At 33.0% G+C, this 16,497-nt stretch overlaps 1 protein-coding gene across 1 annotated transcript; it reads right to left on the bottom strand.

The window, feature by feature from the left end:
- Nucleotides 1-13,642: 13,642 nt before the first annotated feature.
- LOC131534637 (ubiquitin-like protein ISG15) lies at nucleotides 13,643-16,107 on the bottom strand. Its single transcript, XM_058767641.1, has 3 exons — nucleotides 15,873-16,107; nucleotides 15,453-15,569; nucleotides 13,643-14,657 (listed from the first exon to the last, which is right to left on the bottom strand). Exons 1-3 carry the CDS (start codon nucleotides 15,997-15,999, stop codon nucleotides 14,560-14,562), a joined length of 342 nt encoding a protein of 113 aa, XP_058623624.1. The 5' UTR covers nucleotides 16,000-16,107; the 3' UTR covers nucleotides 13,643-14,559.
- Between the last annotated feature and the right edge of the window lie 390 nt (nucleotides 16,108-16,497).

Genomic DNA, 16,497 nt, shown 5'->3' with positions numbered 1-16,497 from the left:
TGTGTGTGTGTGTGTGTGTGTGTGTGTGTGTGTGTGTGTGTGTGTGTGTGTGTGTGTGTGTGTGTGTGGGTGGGGGTGGTTGTGGCTAACAGTTTCCGTGCTTGCTCATGTGTGACACACAGTGTTCTTCAACTGACGAAATGAACACAAGGCAGTACGATGTGAATCAGATGATTTTCTTTTTAATATCACATGCAACAGCACAACCAACCATACATACACTCTCTCACTAATACCCCGCAGCAACACCTAGCTCATATTTAAACACGGTCTCCATGCTATGTACACATGCGCATGTACGCATAGCTATCCATACAAGTGCGGGGTTGATCACTTCTGTGAGGCTCAGTTGTGGATTTTCTGCACAGGAGCGTCTCTAACCAGAGTATGAATGAACCAGACATCACACGAGTGTTTAACTGTGCTCTCATTGCACCGTTTTGCCAGCAATATTCCTTCAGAAATCTTAACGGGAGAAACTAATCTTTTCTAAACTTTGAATCAACTGCTTCACAAAATGATTCAGTGACTCTGGAAACGCTGGTCAGAACTCAGCTCAAACATCTACACTGTAAAAAGTGATAAGTTGACTTAACTTAAAAAAATTTAGGAAACCCGTTGTCTTAAAATTAAGTAAATGATAATTAAAAAAATAAGTTAATTGAATTGTCAAGTTCACTTAACTTTTTTTTTTTTTTTAATTATTATGTACTTAATCATTTTAAGGCAACGGGTTTCCTCAATTTTTTTTAAGTTAAGACTTATCACTTTTTACAGTGTAATAGTTTATGATTATTTCTCCTCACAAATCTTGTAATTACAGGCAACACTCTCCTGTTATTTGAATTTTAAATTATGGAAATGTATTACAGATCAATTATGACTTTGTTTTCTCTTCAGAGAAGTGATGCTGACTTTCCACAGATACTGATGTGTGATTGATCCTGATTCCTCACATACTGCAGTAATTCAGTATTATACAGTGATTGAGTGTCTGTAACAGAAGCAGAGCATATTTGCTGAACGTTGATGATAAATGTTCAGTTATTATAGTGATGATGTTTTTATAATTAGTCAGGACAGTTTAATGAGGAGAGAACAGGAGCTTAAACACTCCGTCTCCAGCTTATAACAATCATTCACTGAACACCAAAGAACTGTACAAACATACAGAGAACAGTGCATTTAATCAACATAATCACAAAATGACAAACATATCAATCAAAAAGAACCGTCACATGAACCAAGAAGAGTGAACTACGAACATGCAAAAAAAAAAAAAAGAAACAAAAAAAACCTTCTGATTAAAAGAAAAGAAATGAAATGAAATGCATATAATTTCCCAATCCGTGGCAGCATCCCAGTTTCGTGGCAGTGGTCTCGTCTTCTGAAAGCATAAAACAAAAAGTTCTGAATTAATTACCCAGCTTTTATGATCATGTGCTGATCATGACCCACAATGACAGTAAACTTGCCGTCTCAGCTGAATAAATATTAAACTACAGTAAGCAGAAACAGACACTAAACTGCTCTCTGTATGCGCTGAAATATTCCCAATCATTGAGACACTGAGTTAAAGCCAGAAATTCAACTGTCATGAGAATCAGCTACAAGAGAAACTGCTGAACCATGATACTTCAGCAGGGTTCACACTCTTATCAGTGATCATGTTCCTGGACATTTCACAAGTCCTTGAGGAATCAAAATGGACTTTATTTACGTTGTTAGTGCACATTGCTACTCTGAAGGAGAACAATTAATCCATGCAAAATTAATCCACTGAAAAAAATAGTTTGTCTTGGTAAACTTAATCAAAATCTGATCATTTGCAGATTCACTCTTTGACAGCAGGTGGCGCTCATGGAACAACAGCAGTGATCTATCCACCGAAGCATCTAAGATCTTCAACTTGTGTTTTGATTTTCTTGTTTTATTAATTTATAATAATTTATAATCATAATCATTAGTCATTTACATGATTTATCATTTGATTGTTTTTAATTTTATCATTTATTATTTTGATTATGCTTTTATATTTCTTATTTTTCCTTGCATTTTCATTATTGTTCAATCTCACGATTGTGGAGTTGCAATGTGTATGAATGGCATGTTTTCCCTGATGTGTTATTGTTCCCATTGAACTTAGAAATCTAATTACTACCACCTGTTAGTCTTTATTTAATATAATAATTAAGTTACTGAGATCTTGTCACAGTGACGAAGGCAGCAAGCTAATACGTTTTCATTTGTTTTTATATATCTCCTGCTAAAATAAAGAGATTTTTAGAGTGCAGGCCTTGAGTAATGTTTAATGTTTTGTAAAGTCAGAATTTTGTTTTAATACCCTTTTGATCTGTTGATTTTCCATGAACAAAAATTCATAGAAGCGTATCACATTTTCACAAGATCAGTTTGTACCCTCCTCAGATTATCTGCTTCGTGAAGCTCAGGCTAAAGAAAAGATATTAAAAGGTTAGTTGACTCTTAATTCATTTCAGATATAACTAAAGAGAGTTTAGATTTTTTTTTTTACAATTTCGTAAAACAATTCTTAATAGAGAATTTCATGCAGAATGAAGTCTTGTCAATTTACCAGCGAATATCGATTTGCAGGCCTCCTAACAAGTTTTATGGCCACATAAAAAAATTTAAAAAAAGGCAAATGTAAGTAAACTGATCACTTTTAGTTTGTGTATCATTGATCATCTACAATATTTACAATTTTCTTAAACATGTTGTTTGAAGCTGTAAACACTGCTGTCTATGTCAGGACTCTCAGTTCACAGAGAAACACAAGGCAAAAGCTTTCAGAAAGAGTAACATACTCTCTGGCGTCTGATTTCTTCATGAACAGCCATCAGCTCCTGCTCTCCTCCTCTTTCCACTTCATGAAGAGAGTCGAGGGATCCTGAAAAACACACACATGATCATATTCAGCACGAGACTGAACTCCAGCAGCTGCTTCTGACTGAACACATCACTGATGTTACGCTCCTGAACGAATCATTTAGCTGAACGAATCTTTTAGATGAACGAATCATTTTCCTTCATGTAATCCACTGACTTATTTACATTGTCATTTAGCAGATGCCTTTATCCAAAGCGACTTACAAATGAGGACAATAGATTTTTTTTTAAATTATATAATATAAATAAAAATAAAACAGATAGAACAGAGCAAGCTAGTGTTAGTTTTTATTTGTTTTTAAAGAAAACAAGCAGTTAGTAAATGAATAGAGCGCAAGTCTAAAAGGGGCAAGTTTTTATTTTTTTTTAAGAATAGAATTAGAATAGAGAGTGCTAGAGTTAGAGGGTCAAATAAAGATGGAAGAGATGTGTTTTTAGCCGGTTCTTAAAGATGGATTGAGTTGGGCAGGTCAGAGAGAACATTTTATTTAAAAATCTGTGAAAGTAGGCTATTTTTGTGCATCTTTGGGACGATACAATAAAGTGACGTTCAATAAGGCAGACGTACAGCAGTGACAGACGGACACATATAACGGTGTCCTGTATGGAAAGATGATAGCTGACAGTTATTCATTTTCACCTGTACAAGTGAACGCTGAACATCGGAGCTAATGAGGAGCACTGGAGTGACGTCACCGCCCCTCTTCCACTGATTGGCTGAGGAGGAGCTGTCAATCAAGAACTAGTGGACCAATGATGAGGCTTAAATCTACCCTGATTTACATGAAACTCTAACCGCAACATTTGGGAAAGCAAGCGCAGAACGTGGAAACAAGAGTGAAGGGAAAACAGCATAAGCGCACAAAAAAATAAAAATATGAGCAGAAAATGACTGAGAGCAGAAACAACAGAGAAATATAACCAAGGAAAACATGATTTTGTGCGCAAGTCAGATAATTTTGCATTAATATTTCAATTTTGTGCAATATGATTTTAAACGTGTTTGAAGTTTTGATTCATGCTTATTATTTTTAAAAATGCATTATTAATTTTTTGATTTACGCTTATTATTTTTCTATCCGTGACCATTGTTTGCTATTCTGAAAAATTTTGCTTTCGTTTTTAAATCTTGTGCAATATATTTTTACTTGCGTTTTTAAATTTTGTTTTCACGCTTGTTATTTTTTTATCCGTGACTGCAATACTTTAGGCGGGAATCTGATCCCATAAGCAGAAGCAGGACATGAAGTGATGATAAAAAGGAGCAGAGTATATTGAATAATCTTAGATGCGTATGTCTTAATGTTCAGACTTCGTCAAACGAACACAAATTCAGCAAGCATTGTTCCTCAAACACAATCGATCCATTATTGAAACTCGGTGAAAGTTTGATCATGGCAGATTTGGTTACCCAAGCAGCACAAATGGCTTGTGAAAAAACACACATTGGCTGTTTGATACTTTCATGCAAGCAGAAATCGCTGTGGAGAGATCACTAAACTCCAGCACGTGTGTGTTTTCATATCAGCGCTTGTTCTGCCATCAGTCAGCGCGTGCTTTTAAAAAAAAAAGCAATTGTGCTTTGTATACTGCATTCATGCAGCACGTCACGCTCAGTTATGAGTCAGCACGGTGAAACTCTCTCTCCAAGATGATATATTCCCATTATAACACTTGATGTGTTGATATAGGTCTGGGGATTCGCTTAAAATGACTTTATCTTGCTGGAGTACATTGCTCTCTCATTTCTCTTCTCTTTGTGGTTTGTACCTTGTGTAGTGCAGCGCGCTGTGACTTATGTTGCTTCAAGCACATCATTCTGCACCCTGCTGGTGCATAAGAGCTTTGTGCAGCTCTGTCTGAAGCGTTTCACATGATCAAAGTTTTGCACACAGAAAGACTATTAGAAGCCTTTCTTTTTCTCATGATTTCTATCTTATTTTCATGAATTTATTTTGTAAGAATACAAATAGTTAACAGAATAAACTGCTGCTAAATTATACAGTCAGCTAGTTTAATTTCATAGCGTATATATTTTTATTCAAATTTAGTTTTTCTCTTTAGTGAGGAAGTGAGTATTTAGTGGATTGTGTTTAACAAAGGGTTTAAAAAAAAAGAGTGACTATTAGATCCACAAACACAGTATTGATATTCTAGTGCTGGTGTTGGATCGGTATCGGCTGATTCTTAGAATTTGGAATACTTTATGTAATCTTACACTGCAAAATAATCACTAAAGAAAGATTAAAAGATAACATCATAATTATTACTGAACCCTTAAATTATACTGAACAAAATTATAAACGCAACACTTTTGTTTTTGCCCCCATTTTTCATGAGCTGAACTCAAAGATCTCAGACTTCTTCTATGTACACAAAAGGCCTATTTCTCTCAAATATTGTTCACAAATCTGTCTAAACCTGTGTTAGTGAGCCGAGATACTCCATCCACCTCACAGGTGTGGCATATCAAGATGCTGATTAGACAGCATGATTATTGCACAGGTGTGCCTTCGGCTGGCCACAATAAAAGGCCTATCATTTATTTCAAATATCAATATCTGCAACAAAATGTGTGTGAATTTATGTCTGTGTGTGTGTGTAAGCATGCTTTTAGAGTATTCATATAATATTTTAACCATTTAATTTCTTTGTGTGTGTCTTTGAGCCTATTCTCCACTTTGGATGTGTTTTACTGTCAGCCATACATCCAGGTTGGCATTGTCCCTAAAAGCATATCACCTTAAAGGCTATACAGAGCTTGAACCCCGGTAATCACTGCTTGCAGCTATTTTTAGATTTGAATTTTCACACTGGCTCTAAATCTCAGCACAGTTACAGCTAAATCATTCAAAGAAAAATCAAAGTTTTAGCACATTTACAAGACTGATGAGATTGATTTAACCTTATAAAGCCTATTGTATGATATTTGACAAATTGCTTGAGGACTGGGATTGAAAACTGCTGTACAACTTGCCTTCTGCATCTCATTGATAATTCATACCTTTTAAGCACATCAAATTTTTTTTAGTAAAATTGTAAAATCATCCCATTTCAGGTTGTGGTACATGTGTTTTTTTGCTCTGAAATCTTTAAGGATTTTCCTTTATTAACATAAGAGTAACTTTCATATTGATAGTCATATTTCAAGATGAACATTTATTGAATTAAAGCAAATTGATTTTACATCCTTTTTTTAGAGAAATCTATGAAAAATATGAGCATTAAATATAATACACTTGGCTTTTGAAGAACATTTGGTAATGCTTAAATTATTTTTGTATATAATACATTATAAAGGTATTTATAATGTGGTGCAATGCATTATATGTTTTCATATATGTAACCAGTTAAAATGCATTACAATATTTGAAGTTTTTTGTTGTATGTTTTAATGCATTATATTTTCTAAATATATAACAATAAATGAATAGATAATTATTATAATGTACTATAACTGGTTACAATAATTCATGAGACCATACAATGCATTACAAGGTATAATTAATGCAGTAAAACTACTTTTATAATGCATTATACATTAAGTAGGGATTCCCCCTAACCATTAGTCAAATATTATTAGTCGCTAAAAGAAAAAAGAAAATCCACATGAAGTGGCGAAGTCACGCAGTCCGTGACGGCTCTAAAGACTCTACGTTTATTTGTGTGTCAGTCACTAGATAGATAGATAGATAGATAGATAGATAGATAGATAGATAGATAGGACATCATGAAAAACACAGAAATGTTCCAGTTAGCAACCCTGCTCACAAATTTGTTGATTAAAAATATATTTTATTGATTGATAATGAGTGTAGTTATACTCCTGAAAACACAACACGCATCAATCATTGGCAGGTACAAACTTAACGTATTTGTTGTTTTTATACAATGAAATTACAATAAACACATGGGCTAATTTTTGTCTAATTTCAATTTATATATAGACACAAACTGTGAAATTTTCCCCACAAACTAAACTTTTGAACATTCTTCTGTTATTGCTCAGGAAATAAGAATGTAAACATCTCCCTGAACACACAGCATATGTCTCATAGCAGCATGTTGCCACACTATATGTGGTGAATATTAACTATAAAACAATTATGAAGCACAAATATAAAATAAATAAAATAAAAAATAAAATAAAAAAGTAAACAAACCAATGTTTTGACCAACATTCTACAAACTGTGTACAATCACATATACAATAAAACATATGATAACAGTGTGATTTTGAGAAGTTGCCCTAAAAACAACAAACAACAAAGATAAAGTAATACAATATAATGCAAATAGCGATAGATGCTTTACACCAGGTGAATATTGCAGCATTTTTTAGTTATATGCTAAGCGCAAATAATGACAGATTCTATTTAAACTATGTAAAAATAGCAGCATTTTTTTGTGATATGTTAAGTGCAAATAAGGATAGTCTATTTATGTAAAAATAGCAGCATTTTTTAATATGTTATGTGAAAATAACAATAGATTCTATTTATGTAAAAATAGCAGCATTTTTTTAGTTATATGCTAAGCGCAAATAACGACAGATTCTATTTAAACTATGTAAAAATAGCAGCATTTTTTTGTGATATGTTAAATGCAAATAGCGATAGATTATATTTAAAATGTAAAAATAGCAGCATTTTCTTTGCAGTAAGTATAAATGGGCTTGTAGTTAGATGCTGTTTATACTTAAATAGTAAAAGACATTTGCACCTCATTATTGTAATACGTTATAAAACTGTATGCAGTAATAACATACTGAGTGTAAATTACCATTTTTAATAAAATTATTAAATGGATGCTGCCTTATTGGGACATTAATGCCCTCCCTACAACTGCCCCCATAACCTACCGATAAACACTTTATTATTAAATACCTATGAGGCACTTTATTTTACGGTGACAACATAAATGGACAGTTTTAAGACGGAGCCTTAAATACTGTTGTTCAAATTTTGTTAAAATTTACCATAAAATTCAGTATCATATATTATGTTCTGATTTCAGCCTTTTAAGTAAAAGTAAAATGTTTTGTGACACAAGTGAGTTTATAATGGACACCTTGTGCAGATGTGAAAAATAGAAATGATATCGACCCATCAGTGCATGCTTTTATAAAAAAAGCACAATGTTTGTCTTCATAAAGTATTAACTGGCTTCACCTCTGAAATAACTTTTCTTTTCAGTAACTTTATAAGCACTCCACTAACTAGAAGCCACTCCACGTCAATCAGCAGTCGTTAAGAGTATTAGTGACTGTCTGCTTAATATCTGCTGACACTATTCTACTGACTGTAAAGTCATTTCTTCTACTAAACCTATCCTAACCAGTCTACTAATATTCTAATGTGTTGACTTGTAGTTAAAGTCAGTAGCATGTCTATTGTAACCAAGTTCTCTACTGCAATGCTGTTCTGTACTACATTTACTTTTATTCGTTTAGCAGACGCTTTTATCCAAAGTGACTTACAAATACAGAGCACTAGAAGTGATTCATCTTAGAGGCATTAACATGAGAAACTCTAGTAACAGAGGTTTGAGTCATCGCTGAGATCTTCTGCAGAGACTCGAGTGTGAATCTGAGTACTTTATGGACGCTGCACTGAAGGTAGTTACTCTGTTAACTGCTGACTCTTTACACAGTGTTTTTCTGGTACGAGTGAGTCGTTCATTGTGACCCACTGTTTCCTATTTTTCATATTTGTACAAGGTGTCCATTTTACTTTAGTTTACTTTAAAGGCTGAAATCAGAAGATAATATATGATAGTGTGTTTTATGGTAGTAAACTGAAATGATATTACGCTGATCAGCACACAGTGTGAATGTATGTATGTGGATTTACACGAGGCTGCACTGAAACATATGCAACATTATCTTTTGGGTTCTGGCTCAGTCTGCTGCATATCAGCTAATATTTCCATAGATTCAGTCCTGGACATTCCTTCTCCTTCATCTTCAGCTGGTGGGCTGTGAGAGATGATGTGAAACAACAACAAAAGATCTGTCAGAAGCTGAATGATATTTGCCTTAAACTAGTCCATCTGTACGTTTAACATGAATTGTATGAATCAATATTTAAAAACCCGAACATCCAGCTAAAATGTTTAAGAGCAAAAACTCCATGAACTGTCTAAACAATGTTTTTGTGCTAATCCTAGTTAAAACTAATAATACAACATACATATAATTTTACATATTATACAATTTTAAGAACAGAATTCACTGAAGTGTCATGAATATAAAAGCACTGCTAGAGAAAACAAGCGTTTTGTGTGACAGCATGAAGGGTCAGTTTTAAGACTTAATGGAGACTTGAAATCGTTTTAAACACTGTTGTTGCATACCTCCTCCACCACGTAGAAGTAGAACTGTATGAATAGTAGAACAGTTTTTTATGCCATAATAACCAAGTGTACGATCATCCTCCAGTTGTCTGCCGGCAAAGGTATATCTGTATCTGTCCACTATGAAAAACAACATTAATGGCAAAGTAAGAAACAGCAAACATTAATGTATCAACCTCATTAAGAGATGAAGATGTATCATTTCATCATTAAGACGGTTTTCAGTAGCATACTTTATCTCAATAGCACAGTTAAGATATGGTTACTACTGTAATATATCCACCAGATGATATTTCTTTGCAAACTTCTCGTAGCTCGACATTTAAATGTTTATGCAGTTTTTCCTAATGTTTAAATATAATTTTCGCATATAATAGTTAATGGTATTTTTAAATGAGTTACACAACCATACATGACCTTGATCTTAAAATGGTTGGACTTACAGTCTTCCTCGGGACAGAATCTTCTTATTAACTCTTTAACAGTCGTGTTCTTCAGTTCCTCTTCTGAATTCACACATACTGATCTGCTCCGCCCGATCACGTCTCGAATAAAAAATTCGCAACTCATTTTCCTTGCGCAAATTTAATTTAGAATTTAAAATGAACAATGCACTTTGTTTAGTTTTACTTTCACTGTCTCATGTAACATTGATTCGCCGAGAGATGTGCTCCGCTCACTTTTACCAGCTCTCTTCCGGTTAATTCGGTAAAGTTGGCAAGATATTCACAGATTCGACTTTTCCGGGTCAATAACTCGCGAGCAAAACGCTTTTACGACACAAATGGCGCCTCTTTTCATTCGTAGTGATGTAGTAAACAAGCTATAAGCGTGTTTTCCTCAAAACAAGCTTTCCTCCGCTTAAATACATTGATCTCAATGCGCTGCGTCTGAGAGTGCGAAACGCGAAAAACGATACTAATAAAATACTCCATACCTTCACAGTAACACACTGTACTTTCACCAAATCCAGTTCACACATCACTGCTCTCCTGCTGGTTATACTACAACACTTATTTTTTAAATTATTGCTTTTACACATTTTTTATGATTTTTTATTATGAAAAAAGTTAATAACTTTACTGTAACACACTGTACTGTCACCAAATTCACTTCACACATCACTGATCTTATGCTGGTTATACTACAACACTTATTTTTTAAATTATTGCTTTTACACATTTTTTATGATTTTTTTTTTATTACAAAAAATAGTTATAAACTTCATTGTTATTGGACAAATTAGTTAATAACTTTACTGTAACACACTGTAGTCTCACCAAATTCAGTTCACACATCACTGCTCTTCTGCTGGTTATACTGCAACACTTATTTTGAGAATAATTGCTTTTTCACATTTTTTAATGATTTTTTTATTATGATGCAAAATAGGTAATAACTTCACAGTAACACACTGTAGTGTCACCAAATTAGGTTCACACGTCACTGCTCTCCTGCTGGTTATACTACAACACTTATTTTGAAAATAATTGCTTTGGCATATTTTGTATAATTATTTATTATGTGAAATAATTAATAACTTTACTGTAACACACTGTACTTTCACCAAATCCAGTTCACACATCACTGCCATAATGCTGGTTGTACTACAACATTCATTTTGAAAATAATTGCTTTGGCATATTTTTTATGATTATTTATTATGAAAAAAGTTAATAACTTTACTGTAACATACTGTACTTTCACCAAATTCAGTTAAAACATCACTGCTCTCCTACTGATTATACTACAACACTCATTTTGAAAACAATTGCTTTTGGATAATTTTGATGTTTTTTATAGTGATGTGTGAACTGAATTTGGTGAGACTACAGTGTGTTACAGTACAGTTATTACCTATTTTGCATAATAAAAAAATCATAAAAAATGTGCAAAAGCAATTATTTTCAAATAAAGTGTTGTAGTATAACCAGCAGGAGATCAGTGATGTGTGAACTGAATTTGGTGAAAGTACAGTGTGTTACAGTAAAGTTATTAACTATTATTTCCAATAACAATGAAGTTAATAACTATTTTTCATAATAGAAATTCATAAAAAATGTGTAAAAACAATTATTTTCAAAACAAGTGTTGTAGTATAACCAGCAGGAGAGCAGTGATGTGTGAAGTGGATTTGGTGAAAGTACAGTGTGTTACAGTAAAGTTATTAACTTTATTTCATAATAAATAATCATAAAAATATTCCAAAGCAATTATTTTTCAAAATAAGTGTTGTAGTATAACCAGCATAAGATCAGTGATGTGTGAAGTGAATTTGGTGAAAGTACAGTGTGTTACAGTAAAGTTATTAACTATTATGTCCAATAACAGTGAAGTTAATAACTATTTTTCATAATAAAAATTCATTAAAAATGTGTAAAAGCAATTATTTTCTAAATAAGTTTTGTAGTATAACCAGCAGAAGAGTAGTGATGTGTGAACTGGATTTGGTGAAAGTACAGTGTGTTACAGTAAAGTTATTAACTATTTATCATAATAAATAATCATACAAAATATGCCAAAGCAATTATTTTCAAAATAAGTCTTGTAGTACAACCAGCATTAGGGCAGAGATGTGTGAACTGGATTTGGTGAAAGTACAGTGTGTTACTGTGAAGGTATGGAGTATTTTATTAGTATCGTTTTTCGCGTTTCGCACTTTGCAGACGGTCCCTTAGGACTCGTCTCTCAGACGCAGCGCATTGAGATCAATGTATTTTGTACAGAGCGGAGGAAAGCTTGTTTTGAGGAAAACACGCTTATAGCTTGTTTACTACATCACTACGAATGAAAAGAGGCGTCATTTGTGTCGTAAAAACGTTTTGCTCGCGAGTTATTGACCCGGAAAAGTCGAATCTGTGAATATCTTGCCAACTTTACCGAACTCTTCCAGTTTCTGTGTATTTATGTTTGTACAGGCTATATATGCAGTTTACGGAAGGAATCATCATCAGAGATGGGCGGTATTTTAATTAAAAGTATTTAAAATACGCATTTAATTACTTTTGAGTATTTTGTAATTTGTATTTTGCTGGACAAAGAAAAAATCTAATATAATTTGTCATTAAATAGCTACTTTAAAGGACATTATTTTGTATTTGAAATACATTTTATCCTCAGATAATACTATATCTTTATTCACCTGTGTCTACTGCCAACTATATTGCCCTTACGAAAATTAACCATGGTTTTACTACAAATAAAACCAAAAACCCATGGTTAGTTAAAACATGGTACCCACAAATTAACCATGGTCTTGCAACACTAACCATAGTTTAACCATGGTATTTGTAGTAAAACTGTGGTTATATAAATGGTAGTCAATACACCAAAAACCATGGTTACCACAATTTTACTATAATAAAACTATGGTTAATTTGCATAAGGGTTATCGCAGTTTTTGGATAGATGCAAGTGAATCATATGACATCCTGTTGGATCCATAGGCGGAGTCTTAAAGGGACAGTTCACCCAAAAATGAAAATTCTGTTGTTAATTACTTACCCTCGTGTTGTTCCACTCCTGTAAGACCTTTGTTTATCTTCGGAACACAAAGTGAGATATTTTTGATGAAATCCGAGAGCTTTTTGTCAAAATGGGGGGCTTTGTTGTAAAAATGTTGTAAAAAAAAATAGTTCCGTTCCTTGATTCTGATTGGTTGAGCCTCGCTCGAAGTTGTTGTAAAACATACACCTTTGTTTATGTCTGTGCGTTGCTCGGCAACCACTTTGTTGCAACCACAGCTACATTGATTGGCTGAAGAATAATGTTTTTATTAATATCATTATATTTTATTTGCTTTGTTTTATTTTGTGAAACCTTGCTATGTATATGGAATAACCGTTTTATAAAAGCAATATATGAGTTATGTTATGTACAATATTTGCATAAGTTACAGAGACAAGAAAACAAAGTGTGCCAGAGAAAACCAAAACCCCTAAACTGCTTTGATAATAGCATCTGCTAAATGAATAAATGGCATTACTAATAAAGTTTATGGTATTTTAAATGAATATGATAGATAGATAGATAGATAGACAACACACATCAATCATTGGCAGGTGAATCATTGGTACAAACTTAAAGTATTTGTAATTTGTATACAGTGTAATGACGACAGGGCTAATTTATACAAACTGTGACATTTTCCTCACAAACAAAACCTTTGAAGATTCTACTGTTATAAGAATAGGAACGTAAAAACATCTCACTGTACAAATACACAGCATTCATTTACCACACTATATGTGTTTACATTTACATTTAGTCATTTAGCAGACGCTTTTATCAAAAGTGATTCTTCTTAAAGAGGCAAACAGACACAGGGAGTGCTCGTATAATACTAAGTTTTAGGCATTGTTTAAATAAGTACAAACTAGAATAAATAAATAAAATAAATTTAATTTTTTTAAATTTAGGATGAAGTCAAATAGTGTCGAAAGAGATGAGTTTTCAGCTGTTATATGTGTTAAATATAAACAATAAAATAATTATAAAACACAAAACTCAGGAAAAATTTAAACAAGTCAATGTTTTGACCAACATGCCGTAAATTGTATAAAATCATATAAAACAACGTCTGATTTTGAGAAGTTGCCCTAAACACTTTGTTTTAGTTTGTGTAACAGCTATAAAAAAATGACAAGATAATTCAATATAATGCAATATATGTTTTACTTTAAGAGCAGAGTTCACTGAAGTGTCCTGAATATAAAAGCACTGCTAGAGAAAACAAGGTTTTGTTTTGCGTGACAACATGAAGAGTCTGTTTTAAGACTATAAACGGAGACTTTAAATCATTTTAAACACTGTTGTTCATATGTTGTACGTATTTCATTCAAATTTAAAATTCAATATCACATATTATGTTCTGATTTTAGCCTCTTAAAGTACAATGTTTTGTGACACAAGATAATTTATAATGGATGCCTTATGCACATACGAAAAATAGGAAACGTTCCTGGTCTTACTGATATTGATCAGTGAATGTTATTATAAAAATAAAAAAAATCACAATGTTCATAATGTTTCATAATAAATTATTAACTGGCTTCATCTCAGAAACTTTTCTTTTCACTCTGTATATTACGTTACATACAAATTCTCAGTAACACTTTATTTTGATAGTCCACTTTTCATGGTGTCATGAAATATTTTACTTTAAAGGCTGAAATCAGAAGAAATCGTGTGATGGTGTATTTTATGGCAGTAAATGATCACACTGATCAGCCCACAGTATAAATGTATGTGGATTTAAACGAGGCTGCACTGAAATGCACTGAACTACATCATGCAACATTATCGATTGGGTTCAGGCTCAGTCTGCTGCATTGCAGTTAATCTGTCCATAGATGCATTCCTGGGCATTCCTTCTCCTCCATCTTCAGCTGGTGGGGCTGTGAGAGATGATGTGAAACAACAACAAAAGAGCTGTCAGAAGAAGAATGATATTTGCCTTAAAATACTCCATCTGTACCTTTAACATGAATTGCATGAAGGATCAGTATTTAAAGATTTTTTGCACAAGTTCACATTTATATGATGAAGAAGGAAGACTTGTCATGGCTCAGGAAAAAAGAGAAATACAAAAAAACATTAAGGGAATGTTCCATATTATGTTCGGGCCCTCCTCCCGAGGTAGCTAAAATTTCTTTGTTTGTATTTTTGTTTTCATATTGCTCATATTTCATATTGAGCCCCTGATTGAGTGAAAATAAAAGGCACTCATTTAAAAATGAATCTGGTTGTTTGTGATTCTGGGGCTCAAAGTCTCTCCACTGTTATTGTTCGTCGTTCTCTAGATTAAATGAGAGGACGTAACCGAAGGTAAGAAAAAACATTAAAGGGAATGTTCCATATTATCATTTTACAAACATTATGGGAATGCTACTTTGAATGTTGAACGTTTTGAAACAAAGAGTAATTAAGAACATAAAAAACATAAACGAACATCCAACTAAAATGTTTAAGAGCAAATACTCCACGAACTGTCTTGTTTTTTGTGCTAATCCTAGTTCAAACTAATAATATAACATACATAATACAATTTTAGTTTAAGAGCAGAATTCAGTGAAGTATCATGAATATAAAAGCACTTCTAGAGAAAATGTTTTGTGTGACAGCATGTAGGGTGAGTTTAAGACTATATTTAATGGAGACTTTAAATCATTGTAAATGCTGTGGTAACATACCTCCACCACGTAGACGAATCCTCTTAATAACAGTACAAAACTGTTTCATGCCATAAAAAGCAAGTGTAGAATCATCCTCCAGAACTTGGCCATTAAAGATGTATATGAATTTTTTCACTATGAAAAACATCAATGGCAAAGTAAGAAAGAGCAAACATTACTGTATCAACCTCATTAAGAGGTGAAGATCGTTTTCAGTAATTAGCAAAGGCCTACTTTATCTCAATAGCACAGTTAAGATATGGTTACTACTGTAATATATCCACCAGATGATATTTCTTTGCAAGCTTCTCGTAGCTCGACATTTAAATGTTTATGCAGTTTTTCTTAATGTTTATATAATTTTCGCATATAATAGTTAATGGTATTTTTAAATGAGTTACACAACCATGACCTTGATCTTAAAATGGTTGGACTTACAGTCTTCCTCGGGACAGAGTCTTCTGATGAACTCTTCAACAGTCGTGTTCTTCAGTTCCTCTTCTGAATTCACACATACTGATCTTGTTTTCCCATCCAGCTCTTTAATAAAAATTTCGCATCTCATTTTGCATGTGCAAATTTAATGTAGAATTTAAAATTAATTCAAAATGCGCTGTTTATTTTCACTTTCACTGTAAGTAACATTAATTCGCCGAGAATAGTGCTCCGCCCCTTTTACCAGCCCTCTTCCAGAAGTGTTTTTCTATATATTTATAGAATTTGTACAGGCTATGCGCATGCATCATAATCTTCGATAAAATACAGTTTATATTGTTATATTAAATATGTCCAAAGAGTTACATTTTATTGCCATGACATTGTGCTTAAAATCATTATCATGTAGTTATTTATAGTAATTTTACGGTGTTTTTTATTTGTTGTTTTTTTGGTCATTTTTATTACCGATACCGGTACTTCTCCGTCACTGTTGGAAAGTCATGTTGAGGTGTGTCCTGCAGGGGGCGACTGCGATCCGCTGATGAAGAAAATAAACCAAATAGCCTGAGTGGATTTATACATTTAGGCTTATGTACACACACACACACACACACACACACACACA

This window comes from Onychostoma macrolepis, chromosome 25, assembly GCF_012432095.1.
Source record: "Onychostoma macrolepis isolate SWU-2019 chromosome 25, ASM1243209v1, whole genome shotgun sequence".
In the NCBI taxonomy this organism is placed as follows: Eukaryota; Metazoa; Chordata; class Actinopteri; order Cypriniformes; family Cyprinidae; genus Onychostoma; species Onychostoma macrolepis.
This window is presented reverse-complemented; position numbering and strand designations above follow the sequence as displayed.

Bases quoted from the DNA above. Each gene is read 5' to 3' on its own strand.
- LOC131534637 (XM_058767641.1), bottom strand. From the start codon at position 15,999: ATGAGATGCGAAATTTTTATTAAAGAGCTGGATGGGAAAACAAGATCA. The intron at 15,570-15,872 runs GTAAGTCCAACC...TGTTTTTCATAG, and splicing joins ACTCTGTCCCGAGGAAGACT to TGAAAAAATTCATATACATC. The intron at 14,658-15,452 runs GTATGTTACCAC...CATCTCTCACAG, and splicing joins GATTCGTCTACGTGGTGGAG to CCCCACCAGCTGAAGATGGA.